Genomic DNA, 21,683 nt, shown 5'->3' on the forward strand with positions numbered 1-21,683 from the left:
GCGGAACAACGAGTCCCCAGACACACCTCTGGGGTCATTAAACCCTTGCTAAGCAGTGGGGCGTGTTGTGGGGAGGGGGTCTGGGCTGAAGCTGCGGGGGGGGGGGGGAGCGACTCGAGGCAGACAAAGACCCTGGGTCTTGCGGGAAATGGTTCAGGGGATCGATGAGAGTCAGGGTCGGGCACCCCAGGGAGCGAACCGGCCCCAGCATCGCTCGGGCACTGAGCGGACAACGGGCACCAGCCCAAGGTCACACACGGGGTGGGGGCGGGGTGTCCGGACGGAGAACCCAGGAGTCCGGGCCCGCAGACCCGCCTCTCAATCACGAGCCCCTCCAGGCGCACGAGGCCCCGGGCGGCGGCGGGGTCTGAGTAGGGGACGCCGGACCCACAGTGGGATGCCGCGGCTGGATTTCACGCCGGGGGAACCTCCCGCGACCAGGCGGCTCCGTTGCCACTTCCGGGTTCCCCCTAATCGCGCATGCGCCACCCGCCAACCCTCACCCCATCTCTCAGGCCGAGGTCCATCTTTCGGGGCCGTACCATCTCGTACATGTGGTGGGAGGGAGGCCTCTCTAGATACTTCTGTTGTCCCCGCTGCCCCTGAACCCTCTGAGGCCGGATGCGACTCGTTAGTCCTGGCTCTCGGCGCCCTCAGCAGTTACCGTCTCCTGGCCCTCGCCCCTGCTTTATTCCAACCTCCCCCACCGGAGGACGATGGTGCGGGCCACTCCCACCTGAGCGAGCGGCCGGGCGATACCATCCCGCGCACTACGGGGGGAGGAGCTGGGGGTATTGTTGGGTCAGGGGGTGCGCGCGGTCCCGCGGCGAGAGTAGGTTCGTCACAGCCGCCGCTGAGAGGGAGGGGCGCCGCCCGGAGCTCAGTGTCCCCCCAGGCCTCGCCGGGCGCGGCTGCTGCTCCCGTTCCGTCCCCTCCGCTACCGCCGCAGTGGTAGCGCCCGGCTCCAGCTGACCGGCCTGGAATCCCGGCTCCGAGCCCCGGACCCTCCGCTCCTAGCGACCCCCCGCCCCGGCCCCGCCGGAGACTCGGACCTGCCATGGGAGACGCCGGCAGCGAGCGCAGCAAGGCGCCCAGCCTGCCGCCCCGGTGCCCCTGCGGCTTCTGGGGGTGAGTGCGGCCGAGCGGGCGGGGTGAGGCCCGGGGGAGGAGGCCGGGCCGGGGTCTGGGCTACACCGTGGGGCTGGGCAGGACCAGAGCAGGGCCTGGTGGCTAAGGCCAGGGACGGCAGAGCCGGGTTGGGGCTGGGATTACTGGTCTCCTCTCGGGCCTGTCACGAAGGCTGCACCACCCCCCTTCCCCACCCTAGTCTGGATTGCTTCAGGGCAGGAGCGTGTGGCCCTTGCTGTGCGGGGGTGCTTCCCCTGTCAGAGGGGCCCCTCCCCCAGGCATGTGACTGTATTTGCTGCATCACAGAGGGGCTGTGATGGCTGGCTCCTGATTTACAAGTACAAGTGGCTTAGTAGGGGTGGCGACAGTCGTTAAATCATCCCAAAATATCCCATCTGTATTCTCGTTTCAAGGCATTGAATAGCTCTCCGTAGTGGGGTCCCCATCTGTGTGTGTCTGTGGCTTGTATTAGTCATCACATTATTATTATTTAGTCATCCCCATGTGTTACCGCCTCCCCACTCCCCCCCCCCCCCCAGCTTTGACACCTTTGTCTGGGCTTCTCCATGGCCTTTAGAAATTGTAGAGAATTTCCTGAAGGGAGCAACTTCAATGTCTCTCTCTGCCCATCCCTCCAGATGTTCTATTTAATTGATACTAACACACCTTGTTTCTGAGCCCCCAGGTGGAATAATTGTGACATCAGCAAAGTGCCAGGCAGGCAACTTTCTTGAATTCTTTCAAGAATTTTGGTCTTTCATAGATATGACTAGCATGTAACTTAGGTCCCCTTTCAGTCTGTCCTGCTTTAGGTCTGTAAAGAGCCATATACAGCCATGTATATATGATTAGTAGTACAGAAGGTGTCCTGTTGCCACTTTATAAAACCTTCCCAGCAGGCCTCATGCTAGGGATGGTCCATGTCATCTGCTGGCTAATCCTGTTTTTTAGGGGAAAAGTCATTCCTCTGTGCTGGAGGAAAAAAACATAACTGCCCATTTGATTCTTCTTTCACTTTCTGGGCCATGCCTGGTAATGATGTTTCCATTATTGGTTTTTAGCAGATATATTGTGGCATATGGAATGTGCTGGCTGAGACATGAACAAAAAGTGTCTTTAATATGTGTGGTGAAAATGTAGGTCCCTAAAGTTCTTATTTATGGAGTGTTCAAAAGATATGTAAATGGGTAGAATTGTGGGAGTCCACCTGAGACTTATACCTGTCTATGACTGTACCTTCTTGGGATTTATATAATACAATTTAAGGTACTTTGGAGGAGCGGAAGGACGCATATTAAGAGTGATTTAGAACGGTCACTATTCAATAGGCTACATTTGATGATTTTATTGGAATGGCAGAATTCTAAATTAAATCCCATTTGTGAGTTATGATACAAGTCTGAACTTTGACAAATATGATGATTCCATTGGGAGTGAACCTACAAGGCATATTGTAAATATACAGTAAATTGTTACTTTATTTTTGATTTACTAGGCCCCTGTATTCATGCCTCATGTTTTCTATAACATGACTGAAAAAGAGTTGCTACTATTTCCATTATGATGTGCTGGCTTCTGTGATCAGTGATGAAGTACAAAGGCACTGAAGGAGTTATGAAAACTTCAGCTCACAGCTCTTTTCATGCTGAACTTTGTATTGAGTTCAGTGTCCTGTGTTTGTGACATCAGTGTATTGTCATGAAAAAAATCTGGTACCTCAAATGGTGCAATGAAGCTATGAAGAAAATGGCCCTTTAAAGATGCTGCCTATATATTGATGGATATTTCTCCCCATCACACAAACACCCATCACAATTGGGACTAATTTCCCCCCTTTTGAAGGGATGTCGTTCCAGCAGTTATTCCTCCAAGGTAGGGTTGAAATACTTTGGCAGTGGAACAGTATGGAAAAGTTCCCCTTCTCTACCTGTTGTGTTGATAAACAGGGCTTCAGTTTCTCGTTCTGTCAATCTGGCACCTTTCCAGAACACAAATATACTTTATCAGAAGGAAAAGAAAAGAAAAGAGAAAGATTGTTTTATCAGAGGCTCAGACTTTTCCTCATTGAGTTATCAGAGGCTGACATTGTTAAGCGTCCTGTAGAGTGGCTGGCTTGTGTACATGTGTAGTTCTGATCTCTGAAGACACACTTGTCCTCGTTTTCTTTGTCCTTGTTTACACTAGAAATGGTTTGCTGGTAGAGCTGTACTGCTGTAGCTATGCTGGCAAGTCCTCCTAGTGGAAATGCAGCTTATCACCAGCCTTGGGAGGAATCTTGATCCTTGTACTAGTGGATAGGCAGTAAGTGGTGCACATCTCACTCTTCTCTCAGAAACCTTTGGCTGTTCAGTGTTCCCCACTAGTCTAATGATCAAGATTTCTCTCAAGGCTGCCCTTGATCCTGAATCACACTTGTGGTAGAACAATGTATGCTAAGCCAATGGGCTAGTCTGGACTCCAGGAAGTTGGTCTTGGCTAAATTTGAAAAGGTTGTAATTATTTTCATGTGGTAAAACATAAAAGTTCTGTGTAATGTTTAGTACTAGCTTTTGCCTAAAGTGAATATTCTCTACAGTAATCCACAAACATTTGGCATGGTAAGAAAAATGTGAAAAGGAGCATTACAAATAAAGTAGGCCTTTCATGTAAAAATACTTGCTGTTGATCCTAACACTCAAATCTGTCTTTAGGTGAACTACAATGTCAGGAGTTCAGGAAACATACATTTTAAAAAGTGATGTACAAGGGGGGGGTGAGGAGGAGGGAGGATTCCATATTTTGTTGCTGATTTCTGATGCATAAAAGTCTGAAAAGTTTAAAAAACTTTTGCTTGTTTTTATATTAGAAATTTAGGTTCTGTTTAGGCTGGAAGACTCTGTGTTTACTGGACGTTTACTAGAAAACTAGTAAAATGGTGATGATACAAGAGACTGCGAACTGAACAACTGAGAGGGGAAGGGATTTTTTGTCAGACTATATGTAAAACTTTCTTTAAACATCTATTTAAGGTCAATGATTAACAAAGATTAACATGTATAATTGATGTTAAAGCTCACAATAACAAGCCCTGAAAGCTCCCAGAGGCCTTCTAGCAAGACCTTGACATTCCTTTTTTCTAAGGGGGAAAAACAAAAAATACCTTTTCAATTATTCTTTATGCATCATTTAAAAAAAAAAAAAAAAAGGAACAATCCCTTTAAATCCTTAGGTCAAGTGGAGCATTGGGTTGAACATTACATTTTAATGAATCATTTCAGGTATCCAAACAGACAGCCTAAATCTGCAAACCTAGTCTATAATAATCACTTAGAACTTCATTTACAAAAGAATTTATGCTTCCAATATCTTCGAAATACCTTCACTATTCTTTCCTTCCATTATTATAGCATGTCATAAGCTTTGTTGAGTTTCAGGCAGTGTGAGCATTGCAACATACATTTGGGGTTTCAGTTGTACTGGATTTACGTTCTTTCAGTTTCTTTTTGGAATCACAGACTGCAGGTTGCATTGGTTGTTTTCTTTTAGAGCTGCAGATTTCACAAACATATATCTTATGCCATACGTACTCCAATCAAGCCATCTTTCTTGGTACCTAGAGGTGTTTTGCTCAAATTTAGGACCCAATCCTGTTATGGATATCCTGTGGGCAGATTCCAATTGACTTTGGAAGGGCTTTCTCTACACAAGGACAGGAATCCATTTGTGCAGAGCTCATTGCAGAACTGGGACCTTTGTAAGTAAGCAGTCATATGCATGGGTTAATATTACAAGCTGAAATACCAGTTGGACTTATAGGAGTTGATTGTGGGGAAGGGAGACGTCAAAGAAATAACTTGACAACTTTATTTGTGCTCTAGTGAATATTTTTATTTCCTTTAAAGCCCATACCAACATTGTATGCAATGCCTTAGAACCAGAAAAGAAGGAAATATGTTAATAAACATAAAACAAATGAATTCCATTCTCAAAATGGTGGCTGCTAGCAGGAAGTTGATTAAAAACACAGTATGATTAGTTTGATTCCCATCTTATTTCTGGCAACTTATAAGGTACTGTACTCTGCCAAAGCTGATGGCAATACTGCTTTGAGAACAGGCCAGCAGGGGTTTGGTAGGATGTTACCACTTATCCTGCCTCTCACTGACACTGTCTCCATCCTATACATGATGACACATTCAGCCCCAAGCTTTCTAGTGTCCTGGGACAATCCAGAGCTTACTTCTGAATTTGAATTTTCTAGTTGTTAGTACATTACCATGCTGCTGTCACATTAACCTGGCCCTTTTGTGATTGTCTAATATAGTATGAAGCAGTTGATCAACAGAATATAAATTTCAGTTACATGATTAATTTCTGACTATGGATCACTGAAGCATTCCTTTTTTCTAATCAAATAAGTTGTTTCTTTTTTTTTAAATAAAGAAAGTCCTTTGATTTTCACAAAGCTCTCTCTGGGCACTGGTTAACTTGGAGATTGAAGCTTTTTTTTTTTCCTCTCCAAGGACCCTGGGTGATCTTTTTAAAAATAAAAGGAGTACTTGTGGCACCTTAGAGACTAACCAATTTATTTGAGCATGAGCTTTCGTGACCTACAGCTCACTTCAGACTAACACGGCTGTTACTCTGAAACCTTTTTAAAAATCACTTCCTAATTTCCGGAGTCCACACCTGTCCCCATTCTTACCTAACTAAAGGTGCCTTTGTAAGCTTCATTTTGTTTTGTACTGGAACACCACATCCTTGCCACCTAAACCAGGCTTGAATAGACAGTAGTAGAAATATACACGTTTCTGTGAAAATGCTTTTCCACTGCGACGAAGGTGGTGCAATGGATTAGTGGTGCCTTTCCTATCTGGAACCTCAAGTTCTGGAGCAAGCCATTAGAGAATGAATTGTTGATTTGTTCTAGTTCACATCAGAACTACCATACAGCTTGTTACAATTTGTGTTGACTGGAGTCTTCAGTGAAGACTGGACTAGAATGGCAGTGAATACTGTAGGTCGAAGTTGAGGTGCATTGGAGTTACTGTGGGTTGATGGTGATGTTGTGGATCAGAATTGAGGAGTATTGACATAGCTGTGGTAAGGAAGCCTACTTTAGGTCTAGCTCTAACCAAAACTGTTATTTCCTCACACTAAATAGGGTGAATTGATTTAAATCCATAGTAAAACATAAAAAAGCTTAAAAATCACTGCCTTTAATCACTGTTGATTTTTTTTTTTTACTTAAGTGAAAACTCATTTTCCGATAGGAGAGCCAAAACATAAGCTGTCTCCTTTCTTTAAAAATTATTTTATTACAAAGGTTTATGGGGTACCTACCTATCAGGGGGCACTTTACAAGGCTTAAACTGAGTAATTAACATGTCTTGAGTTAGTGGTTAGGATCTGATTTTGTGAGTGTGTGTGTATCTGTGTGACAAATACTTGAATGTAATATTTCTGGTTTACTAGGTATGAATTCATTAACACTGATCTCTTAGTATCTTCACACGAGTGTTTCAAAGTACTTTATAAATAAGGCTTTACAACAGTTGCTGTAAGCTAGATATTCTCTTCTGTTCTTTGATTTCCGTCCATTTGCTTAGCAGCAATGATGGTGCTGAATTAAGTCTTTCCACCACTTTCTGTCTTGCACCAGCTTAGTGGCTTTGTAATTAGGTATTATATTGAAATGGAGGAAGCCTGTAAGAGAATGGGTTGATCCACTGGACTACCAGCAAGTAAAGAGAGTAATTAAGGATGATAAAGACACTTTAGAGAAACTAAAATTCTTTGCATCAGTTTTCATCATAGAGGATATTGAAGATGATCAGAGACATGGGAATTTTTCAATATGGGGGGAAAATGAAACAGTCTGGGATTCTTTTATCATGTTCTCCCTTTGAACTAGAGTTTATATAAAATAATGACTAATATAGAGCAAGTAAGTCAGATGCAAGGGACATCCACTTAAATTGAAAGATAGTAAATTTAAAATTGATAAAAGTAGATACTTTTGAATACAGCACACAACCTGTGGAATTCTTGCCACAAGGTATCAATTTCAGGACTGGAGCTAAACTATTTCAAAAGTATGTTTGTTGCTGAAGTTGAACCATTGAAATGGAAATTGCTGGCCTATCACATAGAGCCATATTTTGTTGAAGTAGTAAACCAGCTTTCTCTACAGAAATCTCTTCTCTGTGGATATAGGAAATAACTTCTTCATTTGGACCAATGAGTTCAAAATTGGAGAAACAAAAATGAGAGTAGACAAAGCAAAAACATTGAATTTGCTGTTCTAAAAAATGAACAAAAACCAGATGGCATATGAAAATATCTGGTTTAAGAAAACCCATTGGTATGCTTGCTGAACTAGAGATCTGTTCATCTCTCCAGTTAAGCCAGGGGGTGAAAAATCTAGTCACCTAAACCATGAATTTCTCCATAATACAAGCTTTCATATAGAAAAAATTGTTGCAAAGATAACCTTCTGAATGTAAACTGACAAGGAGCAAGTCATTTTCACTCTACTAGTTGGTGAAGCTTGGAGCAGTTTGGGAGCACTAGAGTCATTTTGTCCTAGACCACCTACGGTCTTTCTTATTAGCTTCTGAACGGTATGTGTCTGGTATTTTTTCAAACTGTGGTAAGCTGAAAGTATTGTGACTTGAATAATGCTAACATTTGCTCCATAGTGAGAACTACAAAATGTTTCTTTGGTTTTATACTGTTTAATAACATAGACTATACTACTGTATAATATGTGTCACTCAAGAACCTGACACTGGTTTAGTGCTGTAGATATGTCACGCTTTACATATTGAGTCAATTGACTTAATTGGAGGTGTTTTTCAGTTCATTTTAAACTATTCTAACATCTTATAATGAACATAGTCCATGAGACAAAGGGTTGTCAATGTACATCTCAGTTTTAAGGAAGCATAACTTTCATAATTAAAAGGGATATTTAAGTTTGTCTTCACGCTGACACCAAACTCTCACAAATGTTTATAAAAACTGTTCTGAACATGGAGCTCAAAGGATTCTAATACTACATCCTTGAAGTAATGAAAAGTGGAGGCTTAAAAGCTAATTTTGCCTTCAGAGTCATGTCATCCTTTTGACTAAGGAAGGAGTTGGCCATAGAACACACAGGTTCCGCTAGTGTCATGAAATGAGTCGGTTACATATTTTCATTGAGGAGCTTGGTTTTGATTTGAATATTTTGATTGATTTGGCATGGAAATTTCTCTCAGATTTGAGAATGGCTTCGAAATTAGATTACTTTATCTATAAATAAATGCAAGTCTCTTTTGGCAGCACATAAGTGCATATATCAGAGATGGATCCTTTTTTCTGTTTATAATCTGAGCCTGAAGCTGAGGAATGATTGTCTCCTCTCCTCTCAAATTAACATTTTTTGAAGATGGATTAGTTAACTGTAAAATAAGTACACTGGTGTACATATCCTGCAGATGTCTTAGGAGAATGGCATGCAGTGAATATATGTATATGTGTATATGTATATATTCTATAATGTTGATTGTGATCATGTGATGAGATCGTCTTTTGGGCCTCAGAAGGAAGCCATGTGTTCAGATAATCTGGGGACAAGTGAACTCGTCTGATTTGTTGCCCCTCCCCCCGCCCTTTTCTTTCTCTCTCTTTTTTTTTTTAAAGAGAAAATGGCACCCCTCCCACTTGTCTTACTCAAATGACTAAGAGGATATTTTTTTTCCTGTCAATACAGGTTGGACAGGGGTTACTGAAAAAGAGCCCTCTTAAGATTTTTAGAAGAAATTGTAAATGGGATGTGTGATTGTGGGGTTACAGATGGCTTCTCCAGATGCGAAACATTCTAAAAGGTCCAGGTCTGAGTATTTCCTGATCTATTATTTACAAAACAAAATGACCTGCAGGGGCCTGAGAGAATATGTGGGCAAATATAGCTGGAGACATTGCCAGTGACAAATGCAAAATGATTCTGAAAATGAAGCCTCTGTGTGGATGACTAGCACCTTATGATTTCAGGTAGAGGTTTGTCTAGGTGCCAGAGCTGACAGTGATATCCAGTAGAACTTGCGTAGTGTCTGTAGACTCATGCAAAAACAGCCAACTGCTACTTCAGATTTTAAAGAGATACCATCATATTAAAAAAATCATATGGCCAGATCCTGCATTCATTGAAGTCATTGGGAATCATAGGTACACAGGAAATGTAGGATTAGTCCCATATATTGTAAACAGTTCTTTAGCTGTGTTACAAATTGTGCCTTAAATGAAGAGTTTTCAAATGTTCGTAGCAGGGAATGCTATCATAATGGAGAGCTTGACTCAGATGCTTCCTCTTCCATTCACAATTGTGTGTACCACCATCGCTTTTCTCACTGGCAATTGAATAACATCCCTGTGGCAACTACAGCACCTGTGAACATGGAAGAGTATGTTAGAAAAGTATTTAATTATGTTTTAGTTCCAGCAAGTATTCCCTGGGCTCCTGGTGTTCTGACAGCCCACAGTTTGGGAACCCCACTGCCTTAGGTGGTTAAAACAGAATCGTAAGCATCCTGTTCACTTTTCGCTATTTATCATGCTCACTTCTTGCATTCTCAACTTGAACATGAAGATGAATGCAGGCAGTTAGGTTTCAAGTTCAGTGCTGTAGTGTTTGGATTGTAACCACTTCAGGGAAATATTTATTTGTTTTAAAAAGACTGTTTTTATTGGCATTTAAATAATTTTGAAAACATTTCTGTTGGACATAGGTTTTATAAAAGCTTGTTTTTACAAAAAATGTATTTTGCCCAATTTGAATGGCTCTAAATAAATAAATAAGGATGATAAACACTTGTTCTATGCAGACTCTTCTGTAGAGAATAAATTGTACACGTGTTCATGCGTGCATACTGTTTTTTCTAAAGCAGTTTTAAAAAGCAACCAGGCAAACTGATAAAAAGGGCAGGGAGCATTGTTTGATGACTTTAGTAAGAAAGAAAAGGAGGACTTGTGGCACCTTAGCGACTAACCAATTTATTTGAGCGTAAGCTTTCGTGAGCTATAGCTCACGAAATCCGATGTAGCTCACGAAAGCTTATGCTCAAATAAATTGGTTAGTCTCTAAGGTGCCACAAGTACTCCTTTTCTTTTTGCGAATACAGACTAACACGGCTGTTACTCTGAAACCTTTAGTAAGAAACTGATGGAACTGAATTCCATTCCCAGCTTTTAAACAGACATAGTCTGTGACCTTGGATGAGCTGCTTAACATCTGTGCCTTGGTTTCGTCCCTTTAAAATGAGTGTGTTTATCTATCATGCCACTAATGTTTGTAAAGCACTTTGAGATCCCTGAATGAAAATTGCTATATCAGTTCAAAGTATCTTTTTTTTTTTTAAAAAAAAGAAATAAGCAGTACTAGAGTGAGAGCAGTTAGAAAAATACAGAATAGCTCTTTATCATAGAGAATCCAAAGTCCTGTCTCATTGGCTTAAACACTAAAACAAGGTCTGCTTTCACAATATGCACATATTACAGAGATTGGCCTTGTCACCATGACGGCAGTGTTTTGATCTCTAATTATATGCTGTTTGTGAAAGATGTCTCAGAGTAAGTTACATATGTATTTTTAAAGTATGCAAAGCTGTCTCACTTACAGAGGAATCCCACAGTATTTGAAATTGTATGGTTATCCTAGCTGTTGATTAGATACTATTTTGGTGCAAGATGTCATCAATATCATGCAGTCTAGCTTGTTGGAGAATCAATTATATGTCTTTGAAAGTGGTGGTGGTGTTGTTTTTTACTTAACAAAAATCAATTGCAGGTCATTGAAACACATTTTTAGCTTGAGAAAGGAGCTTAGGCCTGATATTGCTGATAACAGCTTGCAGGAGCAGGTGTTGATTTTAATGTTAGACAAAGTAATACTTCTTATTTTATAAATGTGCTGGCATTACTTTTTAGTGTGCATCAAGAATGAAGGAAGTGTTAAAATATAGCAATGACAAAATTAGTTCACTGGGTTTTTAGGAGAACAGTTTTTGGTTTTTTTTTGTTTTTTGTTTTTCTTTTTAACACAGAAGATCTTAGTACAGATTTGGCCCATCCTAGAGAACTTCATCCAATCTTTACATCTGGGATGCTAAGTAATTTAAAAAAAACAACAACAAAAAACAATTCCCCCCCTTATCCCACTCAGTGCTGGCTGGCTATTGGAGAATACAGTTTCTAAAGCTGGACTCAGTGTGTGTTAACACACTTGTTGATATATTAATGACTTTTGGTTTTTAGCTCTATCGATAGTATTTTAACAATGATTGGTACCAGAAAAGAATTTTCTGATTTTAGTTTGGTACAGCTTTGATAGAGTATTCATCAGTTTTACATCCAATGGTTTCCTTTTTAGAATTGATCTTGAGTCCATGCTACCTTGAAAGAGCAAGAGCCTTTTTGAGCCCCTCCTATAAAAAGTTTGCTCCAATATCAGTGTTGAGGATCCTGTGTCAATCTTTGTTGTTCAAATTTTGTATAGGAAAATCTGGTGCTGGAAAAGTCTTGACACTTATTCAGTCTCCTTAAAGTTTAGAAGACTGAAAAACTGTTCATTGCTTGGGGTTCCTGAAATCTTTCTCAAACATGGAATGAGTAGTTGGTTTTGGTATAATTAATGCAGGGCACTTACGATGGATCAAAATATGCTTAGTAGTCTCCCTATATGCTAACTTGTCATTTTTGAACGTTGTGTAGAAAGCAATTTATAATCACATTTGAAATCTTCCAGTATTTTTGCTGAATAGTGGGGCTCTGCATTTAATACTGATGTACAAAATAAATGAAATTGCCTTAGAAATAATTCAGTTAATTTGATGAAGGTTAATTTCTTTTTAGTTTGCAAAATAACTTTCCAAACCTCATAACTGCCTGTGGTAGGAAGATGGAATATTTTTAATGCTTGTAATTTTTCTCTCACGTTTTCTGATAGCATGCACCTCTGTTTATTTAGATGGATATTAGATGTAGGAAGTGTGCCATTTAATGCTTGCTAAACAATTCATTTGTTTCTCTGGCAAGTAGTTTCTATTGGTTGAGTAGCTGTTTCTTTTTTTTAAATTTTCAACCTGTGTACTACACCCACAAGTAATTTAGTAATTCCTTCCCTAATGACCAGGTAACTGGTGGTTCTACTAAAAATGGCCTGGGGCCTGGAGGAAGGACGCTCTTCTTCCTTTCTCTGGGCAACACTTTGACTTTAGTGTTGGGTACTTTGCTGATATAGCAGCAGATTTTTTTTTTTCTTAAAGAAAATGGAATTCAAGAAATAAATATTAGATCTCACCTGGGAGTAAAATCAAAGACCAGTAGAAATGTTTCCATTACTTTTAAAATACCAAAAGAAATAGGAGAGACAGGTAATAGGTAAGGTAATATCTTATATATCCGGGCACCAACATGGTTACAACACCACAGCAAACAGAAATAATCTCTGAGCAGTATTGTGGTACTATATGAGAAGCTGAAGGGGAAATTGACTAGTCTCTCTTCTTCATCACTCAACTTGAATAGTGAAAGTAAATAGCATAGTGAAAAGTAAACACTATTAATATAATTATTTCACTTTTAATAATTGGTTTCAGAGTAGCAGCCGTGTTAGTCTGTATTCACAAAAAGAAAAGGAGTACTGGTGGCACCTTAGAGACTAAACAATTTAACTCCTTTGCTTTTTACTTTTAATAATGTGTCCCTTATTCTTATGATCCTGAAATCACCTGGGCTTCTCACCTGAGCAAAGTTACTCACATGCATAAGGGTTTGTAGCATTGGGCCCTAAGTGTCCTGGCTTTGATTTCTGTGACTTAGTATTGGTCTGTCTCGCTGGTCAGCCCACTACTGAGCAAGACTACCCTGTGATTTTTCTTATTCAAATTTGGCTCTATCTGCTAGTGGAGTCTGGGTTCTTAAATAGTTTTAATCACTTCTTACAATTATTTTGACCTCATTTCTTACAACAAACCAATTAATATTTTTAAAAAAGGAATATTAATGACATCCTATTTAAATTAAGTTGTGACTCAAAGCATATTTTGTCTTGGAGAAAAAACTACCCTTAGATGACCCTTATTTCAAGGTGTCTTATCCTGACCTGTGCCTTTAAAGTTTCCACAGCAACACAGCAGAAACAGCAATTGACAAACCTAAATATATGCAGTGTTTGAGTTAATTTTGCTATGGGAAGCTTAACCTTTGAATTTCTTAAGTAGTATAAAGTTCACGTCTCAATCTTAATGTTGCATTAGCATAGCTTTTTACTGCATTTGTGATGGTGTCAGGAGGTAGGTCTGACTGCAGTCTGACAAGGTGCGAATGAAATTTTAACAAGCCCTTTGCTATTTTGATGCTTTCCTTCCTCACTGCTTGTTTTGTATGTGCTCTGGACTTGTGAACATCTAGACCATGTACACTTCTGTAAGCCATATACTGTTTAAACAAAGCATTGAGTGGGTAGAGAAAATGAAGAACTGAGCTTGTTTCCTTTTCAGGTTTTTGGGTCACTTGACTTGGGACCTGACTAAATATACACAGTCAGGTGACCACCTTTATATTATAGCTATATAACATGTTGAGCCTGATTACTTCTGTGTGAGTTTAGATAGTATTCTGCAATGAGGTATATTAAGATTTGCTTTTGAAATAGTGCAGTAATTGGAAACCTAAACTGGACAGAATTAGGCCAGATGAAGGCTTTAGGTATTTGCAGTGGGTGCTTTAAATCTATTGCTGCCTGACAGGCAGAGACTAGTGGATTTTATTATAATTTTCAACTTTATTTTTCAGAATTTTCAGCTCAAGTAGCTGAAACATCATTAAATTCTTGAAGCTGCTGATGCTGGAAATTGATTTGGTTACCTTACTGGTACAGAGGTTTCTTTTTAATGCCGTCACCTCAGTTTGCTGATTTGCTAATCAGTTTCTGGCTTTGGTTAAAATACCATTGTTGTAGGCTTTAACTTAGGATATATAACTGGAGTTCAGCTGTAACTAGCTTTTATAACTGAAAATAGAAGATTTTGCAAGTTATGGAGAACCTCAATTTCTTTATAATTACTGATCAAGGATCATCATTGCAAAAAAGAAATGGCCTGTATGCAATCTGTCATTGTTTAGATTGATCGTGTGCAATTGAGGGTCGTTATAATAATAATAATACATAAGAATGTTAATGTACAATGATCAATTTTCAGGAAGAAAACATCCATGTTTGTAAGAAGTTTCTGCAGTTGAGACCTAGTTTTGATGAAATAAGTCATTCTGATAGCGTTTCTGCTGATCAGTTTTGGTTTTTAATTTTTTAACTGTAAAACTTAAGATATTTTAATCAGTAATTCTTCAGTAAATGAATGTGCCGGAGATACTTGTATTGTTGATGATTAGCAGTTGTCTCTGTCTCAGTCCTACCATGCAAAAATGGAGCACCAGAGGGTTAGGGCTTGGGAGAGGGGGATTTTCCTGGCACTTACTAGTTAAATAATCAGTAATGCTTTTCTTCCTCCTGCTGGGCCTTTCTGTCTCTTACATATTTTCTACAATCATTTTGCTTGCTAGCTGGACAGACTACCACACTTAACTGAAAATGCATGTATTCATATCTGCATCTGACAACATCATCTTGTTTCCGTTAGTATCATGTGGTGCAATTTGTCACAGATCAGACTGTGGATATAAAAACATTCTCATGGTGAAAGTTGTCTTTAGGGCAAGATATCATAGTCTGAGCTGGCAGCTCCACCTATAGTTAAGATTGTATTAAGTACATATTGATTCTAGCTGTGTTAAATGCAAACAGTTTTGAAAACATGTAAACTTCCCGCCATAACAGGACTAAGCCATCTCATGTAAAGTTCAAGCTGATGAAGACGCATCCAGGAGGACATTTGAGACAAGCTGAGATGTGGGATTGGATGGAGGGGGGAGAAAAACCACAGCCGAACTTCGTTCTAATAATTTTTTGTTAATATTTTTATGTAGCATCTAGTAAGTGTCATAATGTTTCATGGAGACTGTCACTCTTGACCTAAAAATATAAGGAAGTTTTTAAGGCAAGCTTGTGATGGGCTAGTCACTCAGTTTGAAGAGATGAGTCATCACCGATGAAAGAATATCATTTCCACTCCACCACATTCTGCAGATATGGAGGTTTGAGGCAGGCAGGATAAAGAGAGGGCCGCAACTCAGGGGAGTAGTGTGAGCAGGCGGAATAGCTGTTTTGAAGCGAGAGGTCGGAAAGTACAAGTTCAAGAGGATTTGATACTCATGTATTTGTTCAGCCTACAGGAATTGCAATCTTCAAGCTTGGTGATAGCAAAGCTGTGATTGACATCTTCGTTATTTAGATTGGAATTAATAGGATGCTATAAGCTGAAAAGTTCTAAAAAATACTTATCCAAAGGAAACTAGTAGTGTGTGAACGCTCTCTCTCCACTACAGAATGGAGAAATAAACAACTTTGAAAAGTTATGGGCAAATTACAGGTCTTGTGTGTTTAAACTTAAGTCATTATAGCTGCTGCCTCCATTTAAAACAGACCATTATTTTGAAATAACTTTTTCTCTGACGCAGGAGAGATCCTTTACTTTGCAACTCTAGCGTATCACAGAAGATAGATTAGGTGGTTAAAAATCAATGGTTTCCCCACTGTGCTAACAAAGTTCCATGTAGCTCGAATAATAGCATTCTGTATGAGGTAATAGAACAGGGGCTCATTTTTGTTTGTTACTGTTTAATATCACTCTGTGCATGGTTACAATGTCTTTGACTAGCATTTTCTGAAGCCCTCAGGCTTTGGGGTCAGCTGAAGCCCTCAGGCTTTGGGTTCAGCCCCAGGCCCCAGTAAGTCTAATGCCAGTCCTGGAAACCCCATTAAAAATGGGGTTGTGATTCCCTTTGTGGTCTTGACCCACAGTTTGAAAACTGCTACTCTAAACACTTCAAAAAAGTTAACTTTAAAGAAAGCGTTCATGCTGAATTATTAGTCACATTTTATATAGTTCAGCATGTATGAGGATTTCTGCACAAGCCACTTGAATGCTGGCTCCTCTCACTTGTGTCAGAGGATAAATCCTCTATTTTAAGGCAATGCATTTCAGGTGACCTAGTTCACTTCATGATCTCTCTGTCCTCTAACCATCAAATTTCAGATCTTGTGTGTTTGCGTAAAGTTTAGGGACAAATTTTAAACTGGCAATGTCAAGTGGCTAGGCCCAAAATTGTATCTACTTCATAAATATGCAGATGATCCTAATATTTCTACACTAACTTTTAAAAGCTCTCATATGCTATGTTTTTTTCAAAAAGCCACAACACACATGAGCAGCTCTACCATGACAAACCAACGTTCATGTGCAGTATAGAAAATGAGGACTACTTTGGAACAGATTTCATTTTCAGATTTCTAAAAAGTTACCCTAAGCTGTGAAGGGGCGGGGATGTTTTAGATCTTCTCAGAGAGATCCTTGATAGTTTTATTTTTGTAGAGAAAAGTTCTAGTGGAGTTTGCTTAGTACAGGAGGTTAAGCTTTTGTATTTCTTGGTGAATTTTTGATAGAAAATACTATCAGATGCTTAAAATGTAAAGGGAGGGTGATATACTATAGAAGGATCTGAAATAAAAGCAAATGAAATTTGTGGATTTAGACCATGGTCATGAATGTAATTTCTTTGAAGGGACACTGATTATATCATAAATGTTTAAACTATTTTTCTTAGTAGCTGTTAGTAGCACACTTGAGTATTAAAACTGAAAACTAAAAAGGAAATATAACATTTCACCATATAAGTTGCTTACTATTTACATGGCTCTTCATTTACATAATGAAAATAGATTAGGCTAACCAGTTTTACTTTTGTTTAGTCAGTTTAACACACAAGTTTTCGTGCCTTATCATAGCACTATACTATTTGGGTTTTAAAAACTACTGGGGAATAGTTATTTAATAAACTGGTTCTCATTGGAATTAAATAACAATCCTGGGAACACTTTTATTGGCTTTACCTTATTTATTACTACTTGTTCATGTATCCATGTGCTATGTGCTGTACAGATACAGTCCCAGCCCCAAAGAGATTAAAATCAAAGGTAAAAGCTTTTTTTCAGTGAAAACTCAATTTTGCTAAACCTAAACTTGGAGCAAAGTTTGACCTGAAAACAACTATATAAAAACTGCGCTATTTTTTTTTACTTTACAGGGAGCCAACTGTCTTCTAAAACTAGAAAAATAATGTATCGTGTAGAAGTTATGTGAAGTTGTCAAGTATATTAATAATTCAAAGCCTTCTGCATAGAACTGCTCAAAATGCTAAAATGGAGCAGCTACTGCAAGTAATTGGATATGGGAGGAGTAATTTGGTACAAATAGACCAGGAAGTGTCTGAGCTGAGCATGCATCTGAATTTGGCCACAGCCGTTCAGCAATAAGGTCAGGAAAAACATGAGATTGAAAACTGAATGAGTGATTTATAACAAGTTTAGAGACATTTCTCTGAGTGCAAAGCTTGTTAGACAAAGGTAGACAGATACTTCTTACAGAGAATGGTCACATCACGTCTAGTTCCAGGTGGTGGGTGATGCAAGAATGCTCTGCATTTGGTATGATACTGCTTTTCACCTAGCGGAACAATCTCTGGATTCTAGGGGGACAATTTGACATGCTGTGCAGTTTTGGGGCAGTGATTGGAAATGTTGGATAGCTGCACAGGAAATGCTGCAAGGAGAGGCAATCAAGTCAGCAGGCACCATTGGGTTTTGGTTAATTGTGAAAAGAGGGTAGATCAGTTGAGAAAAGAGAGAGGATCCATCCCAAACTTCTAGATATGTAAAGCTGAAGAAAGGTGAGGATGAGATATAACTACACCCAAAAATCTCGGGGAGATCCTATCCCAGCGAGGCAATTTAAAGGAGATTGTGAAAGAATTGTTAAGCTCTTTTTGAAGAATGCCAGATGATGACTGTTTAGGATATGTGTGTAGGGCCTATATATTATATCTTCTGTCTAGTGTCCACAACAGTTGGGGTTAGATTTGGGGGCAGAAAAGCAGTCATGAATTTTTTTCTCTTCTTTCCTCTTTCCAACCATTCGGCAGGGTTCCTTCAGAGAGTGGACTCAGAAAGTTATATACAGTTGGGCAGCACTTTAGGGAGCCACTGCATATAGCCTTGCTCTTTCACCCACAACTGCTACTTCATCCAACACTGGATTAGCTGAATCTTTTAAAATGATCAGCCATAAAATAATATTGTCTTTTTGCCAGTAGGTTTCAGAGTCAATTTTGTATTGATGAATGGGGCAAGTCCTGGAGGATGGGTAGGGTTGCCAGGTGTCCAGTTTTCAACTGGAACGCGTGGTCGAAAAGGGCCTCTGATGGCTCTGGTCAACACCACTGACCAGGCCGTTAAAAGTCTGGATAGCGGCGCAGCACTTCTGGAAGCAGCCAGCATGTCCCTGCGGCCCCCAGGCATGGGTGATCAGGGAAGCTCTGTGCGCTGGCTCCGCAGCTTCCATTGGCTGGGAACTGTGGGCAATGGGAGCTGCTTGGGGGGTGCCTGCAGGTGCGGGCACTGCACAGAGCCATCTGGCTGCTCCTGCGCCTAGGAGCCGAACATGCCAGGCGCTTCCGGGAGCCATGCGGAGCCAGGACAGATAGGGAGTCTGCCTTAGCCCCACTGTGCCATGGATCGGGAGCCGCCTGAGGTAAGCACCACCTGGCTGGAGCCCACACCCCAAACTCCATCCCAGCCCCAAATTCCCTCCTGGAGCCTGCACCCCAACCACCTGCCCCAACTCTGAACCCACTTCTGCACCCGAAACGCGTCATCCCCGGCTCCATCCCAGAACCCACATCCCCGGCTGAAGCCCGCACCCCCTCCCATACCCCTACCCCAGCCCTGAGCCCATTGCCACAGTCCGAACCCCTTGGCTCCAGCCTGGAGCTTCCTCTTGCATCCCAAACCCCTCATCCCCGGCCCCACCTCAGAGTCCGCACCCCCAGCCCAAGCCTCATCCCCTCCCACACTGCAGCCCTCTGCCCCAGCCCAGTGAAAGTGAGTGAGGATGGGGGAGAGCGAGTGACGGAGGGAGGGGGATGGAGTGAGTGGGGACAGGGATGGGGCCTCTGGGCAGGAGGCAGGGCAAGGGTGTTCGGTTTTGTGTGATTAGGAAGTTGGCAACCCTAACAATATGTCCATCAATGGCTATTAGCCAAGATGGACAGGAATGCAACCCTAGGCTCTGGGTGTCCTTAGCCTCTGATTACCCAAAACTGGGAGTGGATGAGGGGATGGATCACTCGATGATTCCCTGTTCTGTTCATTCCTTTTGAAGCATCTGGCATTGTCCACTGTTGGCAGACAGGACACTGAGCTAGATGGACCATTGATCTAACCCAATATCGTTGTTTTCATGTACTTAAGACATAGTTTTCTAGTGGCTGTTATTTCAGGCTCTCTAACAACTCAGGAGAGCAATTTTGCATCTGCTCATGCTTAGGAGGCTCTTATCATAGCTGTAAAGATGAGAAATTTATCTCTGCAAAATGTACTTGTGGGGGAATTCTGCACCAAAAAAATAAAAATTCTGCATACAGTTTTTTAAAATTCTGCATATTTTGTCAAAGTTTAGAGAGAGTGTAGTTCTCAAAGGAAGAGTATACTATATTAAAAAGTAAATGACTCTAAAACCACTGAATGGAGGACAAACTGCTTAAGATAACTGAGGCGAGCATTTAAATTATAGGAAGATGAAAACTGCAGCATTTTTATAGAGGGAGGTATTTGAAGGGCAAAAGGGGAAAAATAAAGCCCAAATCTGGAGTTATTAAAACCAATAACAGACTTTTAATTTAAAAAAAAAATCTGACATCTGAAAAAAAGATCCAGTGGGGTCATTAAAAGGGCAAAAAAGTAGGCAACTTCTAGTTCCTAGAAAGGAAATGGCATAAGAGTTGGTAGTTGCACATCAGAATTTGACAAGGAGCATGTTAATATCCTTGGATGTTTGTGGATATTGGCGAATAAACTGTAGGAGATTGAGGGCAGAATGATGGAGGAAAGGTGTACCCTCTTCTAGGGAGCTGGTAAAGAGTGGAGTCTTGCTTGGTGTTCTACTGAAACTTGTATTTCATAATATTTTGTTTAATAACTTATCTGCAGATATTTTGAAAGGTGCCTATTTGTAACAGCTTTAGGTGTCATATCAGTTACACCAATTATTATTAAAAAAAAAAAAAGTACAGAAAAAACCAATCAGTCTCTCATCTAGTGGATCAAATACCCATGAAATTGAAACCGTCTTTTATGCAGGCTGAAAGAAGTGAATAAAATAAACATCATAAATGAATAAATGTGACTTCTAAAGTTCTAAGTTTTCATTATCTGAGGTTTCTGAACAGGTCAGAAAATGTGTATGTTTAAAAATATTGTCATTCTAAGGTCATATCTACATGGGGGACACTCCAGAAAGTTAATCCAAACTAACTAAAGATGTGAAGTTATAGCACATTAGTTAGACCTCATTAAACCCCTTGTGTGGACTTTTTCATTCAGAATTTAAGTGGCCGTAATTCAGTTTAGTTTAAACTTGATTTTGAGGGCCTCCCATACAAGCTTTGTGAATATCTGTTCAGACACCTTAGATCAGGTGCACTTTAAGCTTGGATGAACAATAGCGAAAGATGAGGCTGATTGTCACTTTAAAGTGCATAAAATAAACATCTTAAATAACTATTTTTGACTTTAAATTTCTTAGTTTTCCTCGTGTTCCACTGTGTCACTTAAAGTGACATAGCCAAGTTAAAAAATAAAAACATCTTCCTATTTATGTACCAGAGGCCAATGTGGATCTTGTTTACTATTAGCATTTTCTGTGGAAGACTTCACATAGCATTTTCAAAACACCCAGCGGATTTGATTTAGGTGCCGAAGGCCCATTGAAAGTCAGGTGCCTTTGAAAATTTCCCATTCAGTGCTGTCGAATATTTTACCTCCCTGGCACTGCAGCCTGTACTCATATGAGTAGTCCTGGTGAAGTCAGTGGCTAAAGACTTCAAGGACTGGGCCAAAAACCAGTATTGCTCTGAATAGGGTTTTAGGTAACATTCTTATTATGGGTTTCAGAGTAGCAGCCATGTTAGTCTGTATTCGCAAAAAGAAAAGGAGTACTTGTGGCACCTTAGAGACCAACCAATTTATTTGAGCATAAGCTTTAGCTCACTTCATCGGATGCATCCGATGAAGTGAGCTGTAGCTTATGCTCAAATAAATTGGTTAGTCTCTAAGGTGCCACAAGTACTCCTTTTCTTTATGCTTATTATGCTGACTATTCAGCAACAGAATAAAAATATTGTAGGCTCAGGCACATTAACTTTTCTCACTGCTTAATATAACTCTTCATACAAATGTAGTATTTTGAATACTCCTCCTTAATCCTCTGCCCCCTGATTTTTAACAGCTTTAAAATAGATCCGATTGGTGTTGTAACAGCTGTCACAATGAGTATTTATTATAATTTTACACATATAGTGAC

The 21,683-nt window shown here is 40.3% G+C and overlaps 1 protein-coding gene across 3 annotated transcripts in view; it reads left to right on the forward strand.

The window, feature by feature from the left end:
* Positions 1-844: 844 nt before the first annotated feature.
* ZFAND3 (zinc finger AN1-type containing 3) overlaps positions 845-21,683 on the forward strand; it is a 248,856-nt gene continuing 228,017 nt past the window's right edge. The window contains exon 1 of one of the 3 annotated variants that reach the window (XM_048843492.2): positions 845-1,128. In XM_048843492.2, coding sequence (XP_048699449.1) covers positions 1,058-1,128 — 71 coding nt within the window. In that variant the 5' untranslated portion in view covers positions 845-1,057. The remainder of the gene's footprint in view (positions 1,129-21,683) is intronic. The other 2 variants (XM_048843491.2, XM_048843489.2) reach the window with 2 other exon arrangements.

This window comes from Caretta caretta, chromosome 3 (assembly GCF_965140235.1).
Source record: "Caretta caretta isolate rCarCar2 chromosome 3, rCarCar1.hap1, whole genome shotgun sequence".
Lineage (NCBI taxonomy): Eukaryota > Metazoa > Chordata > Testudines > Cheloniidae > Caretta > Caretta caretta.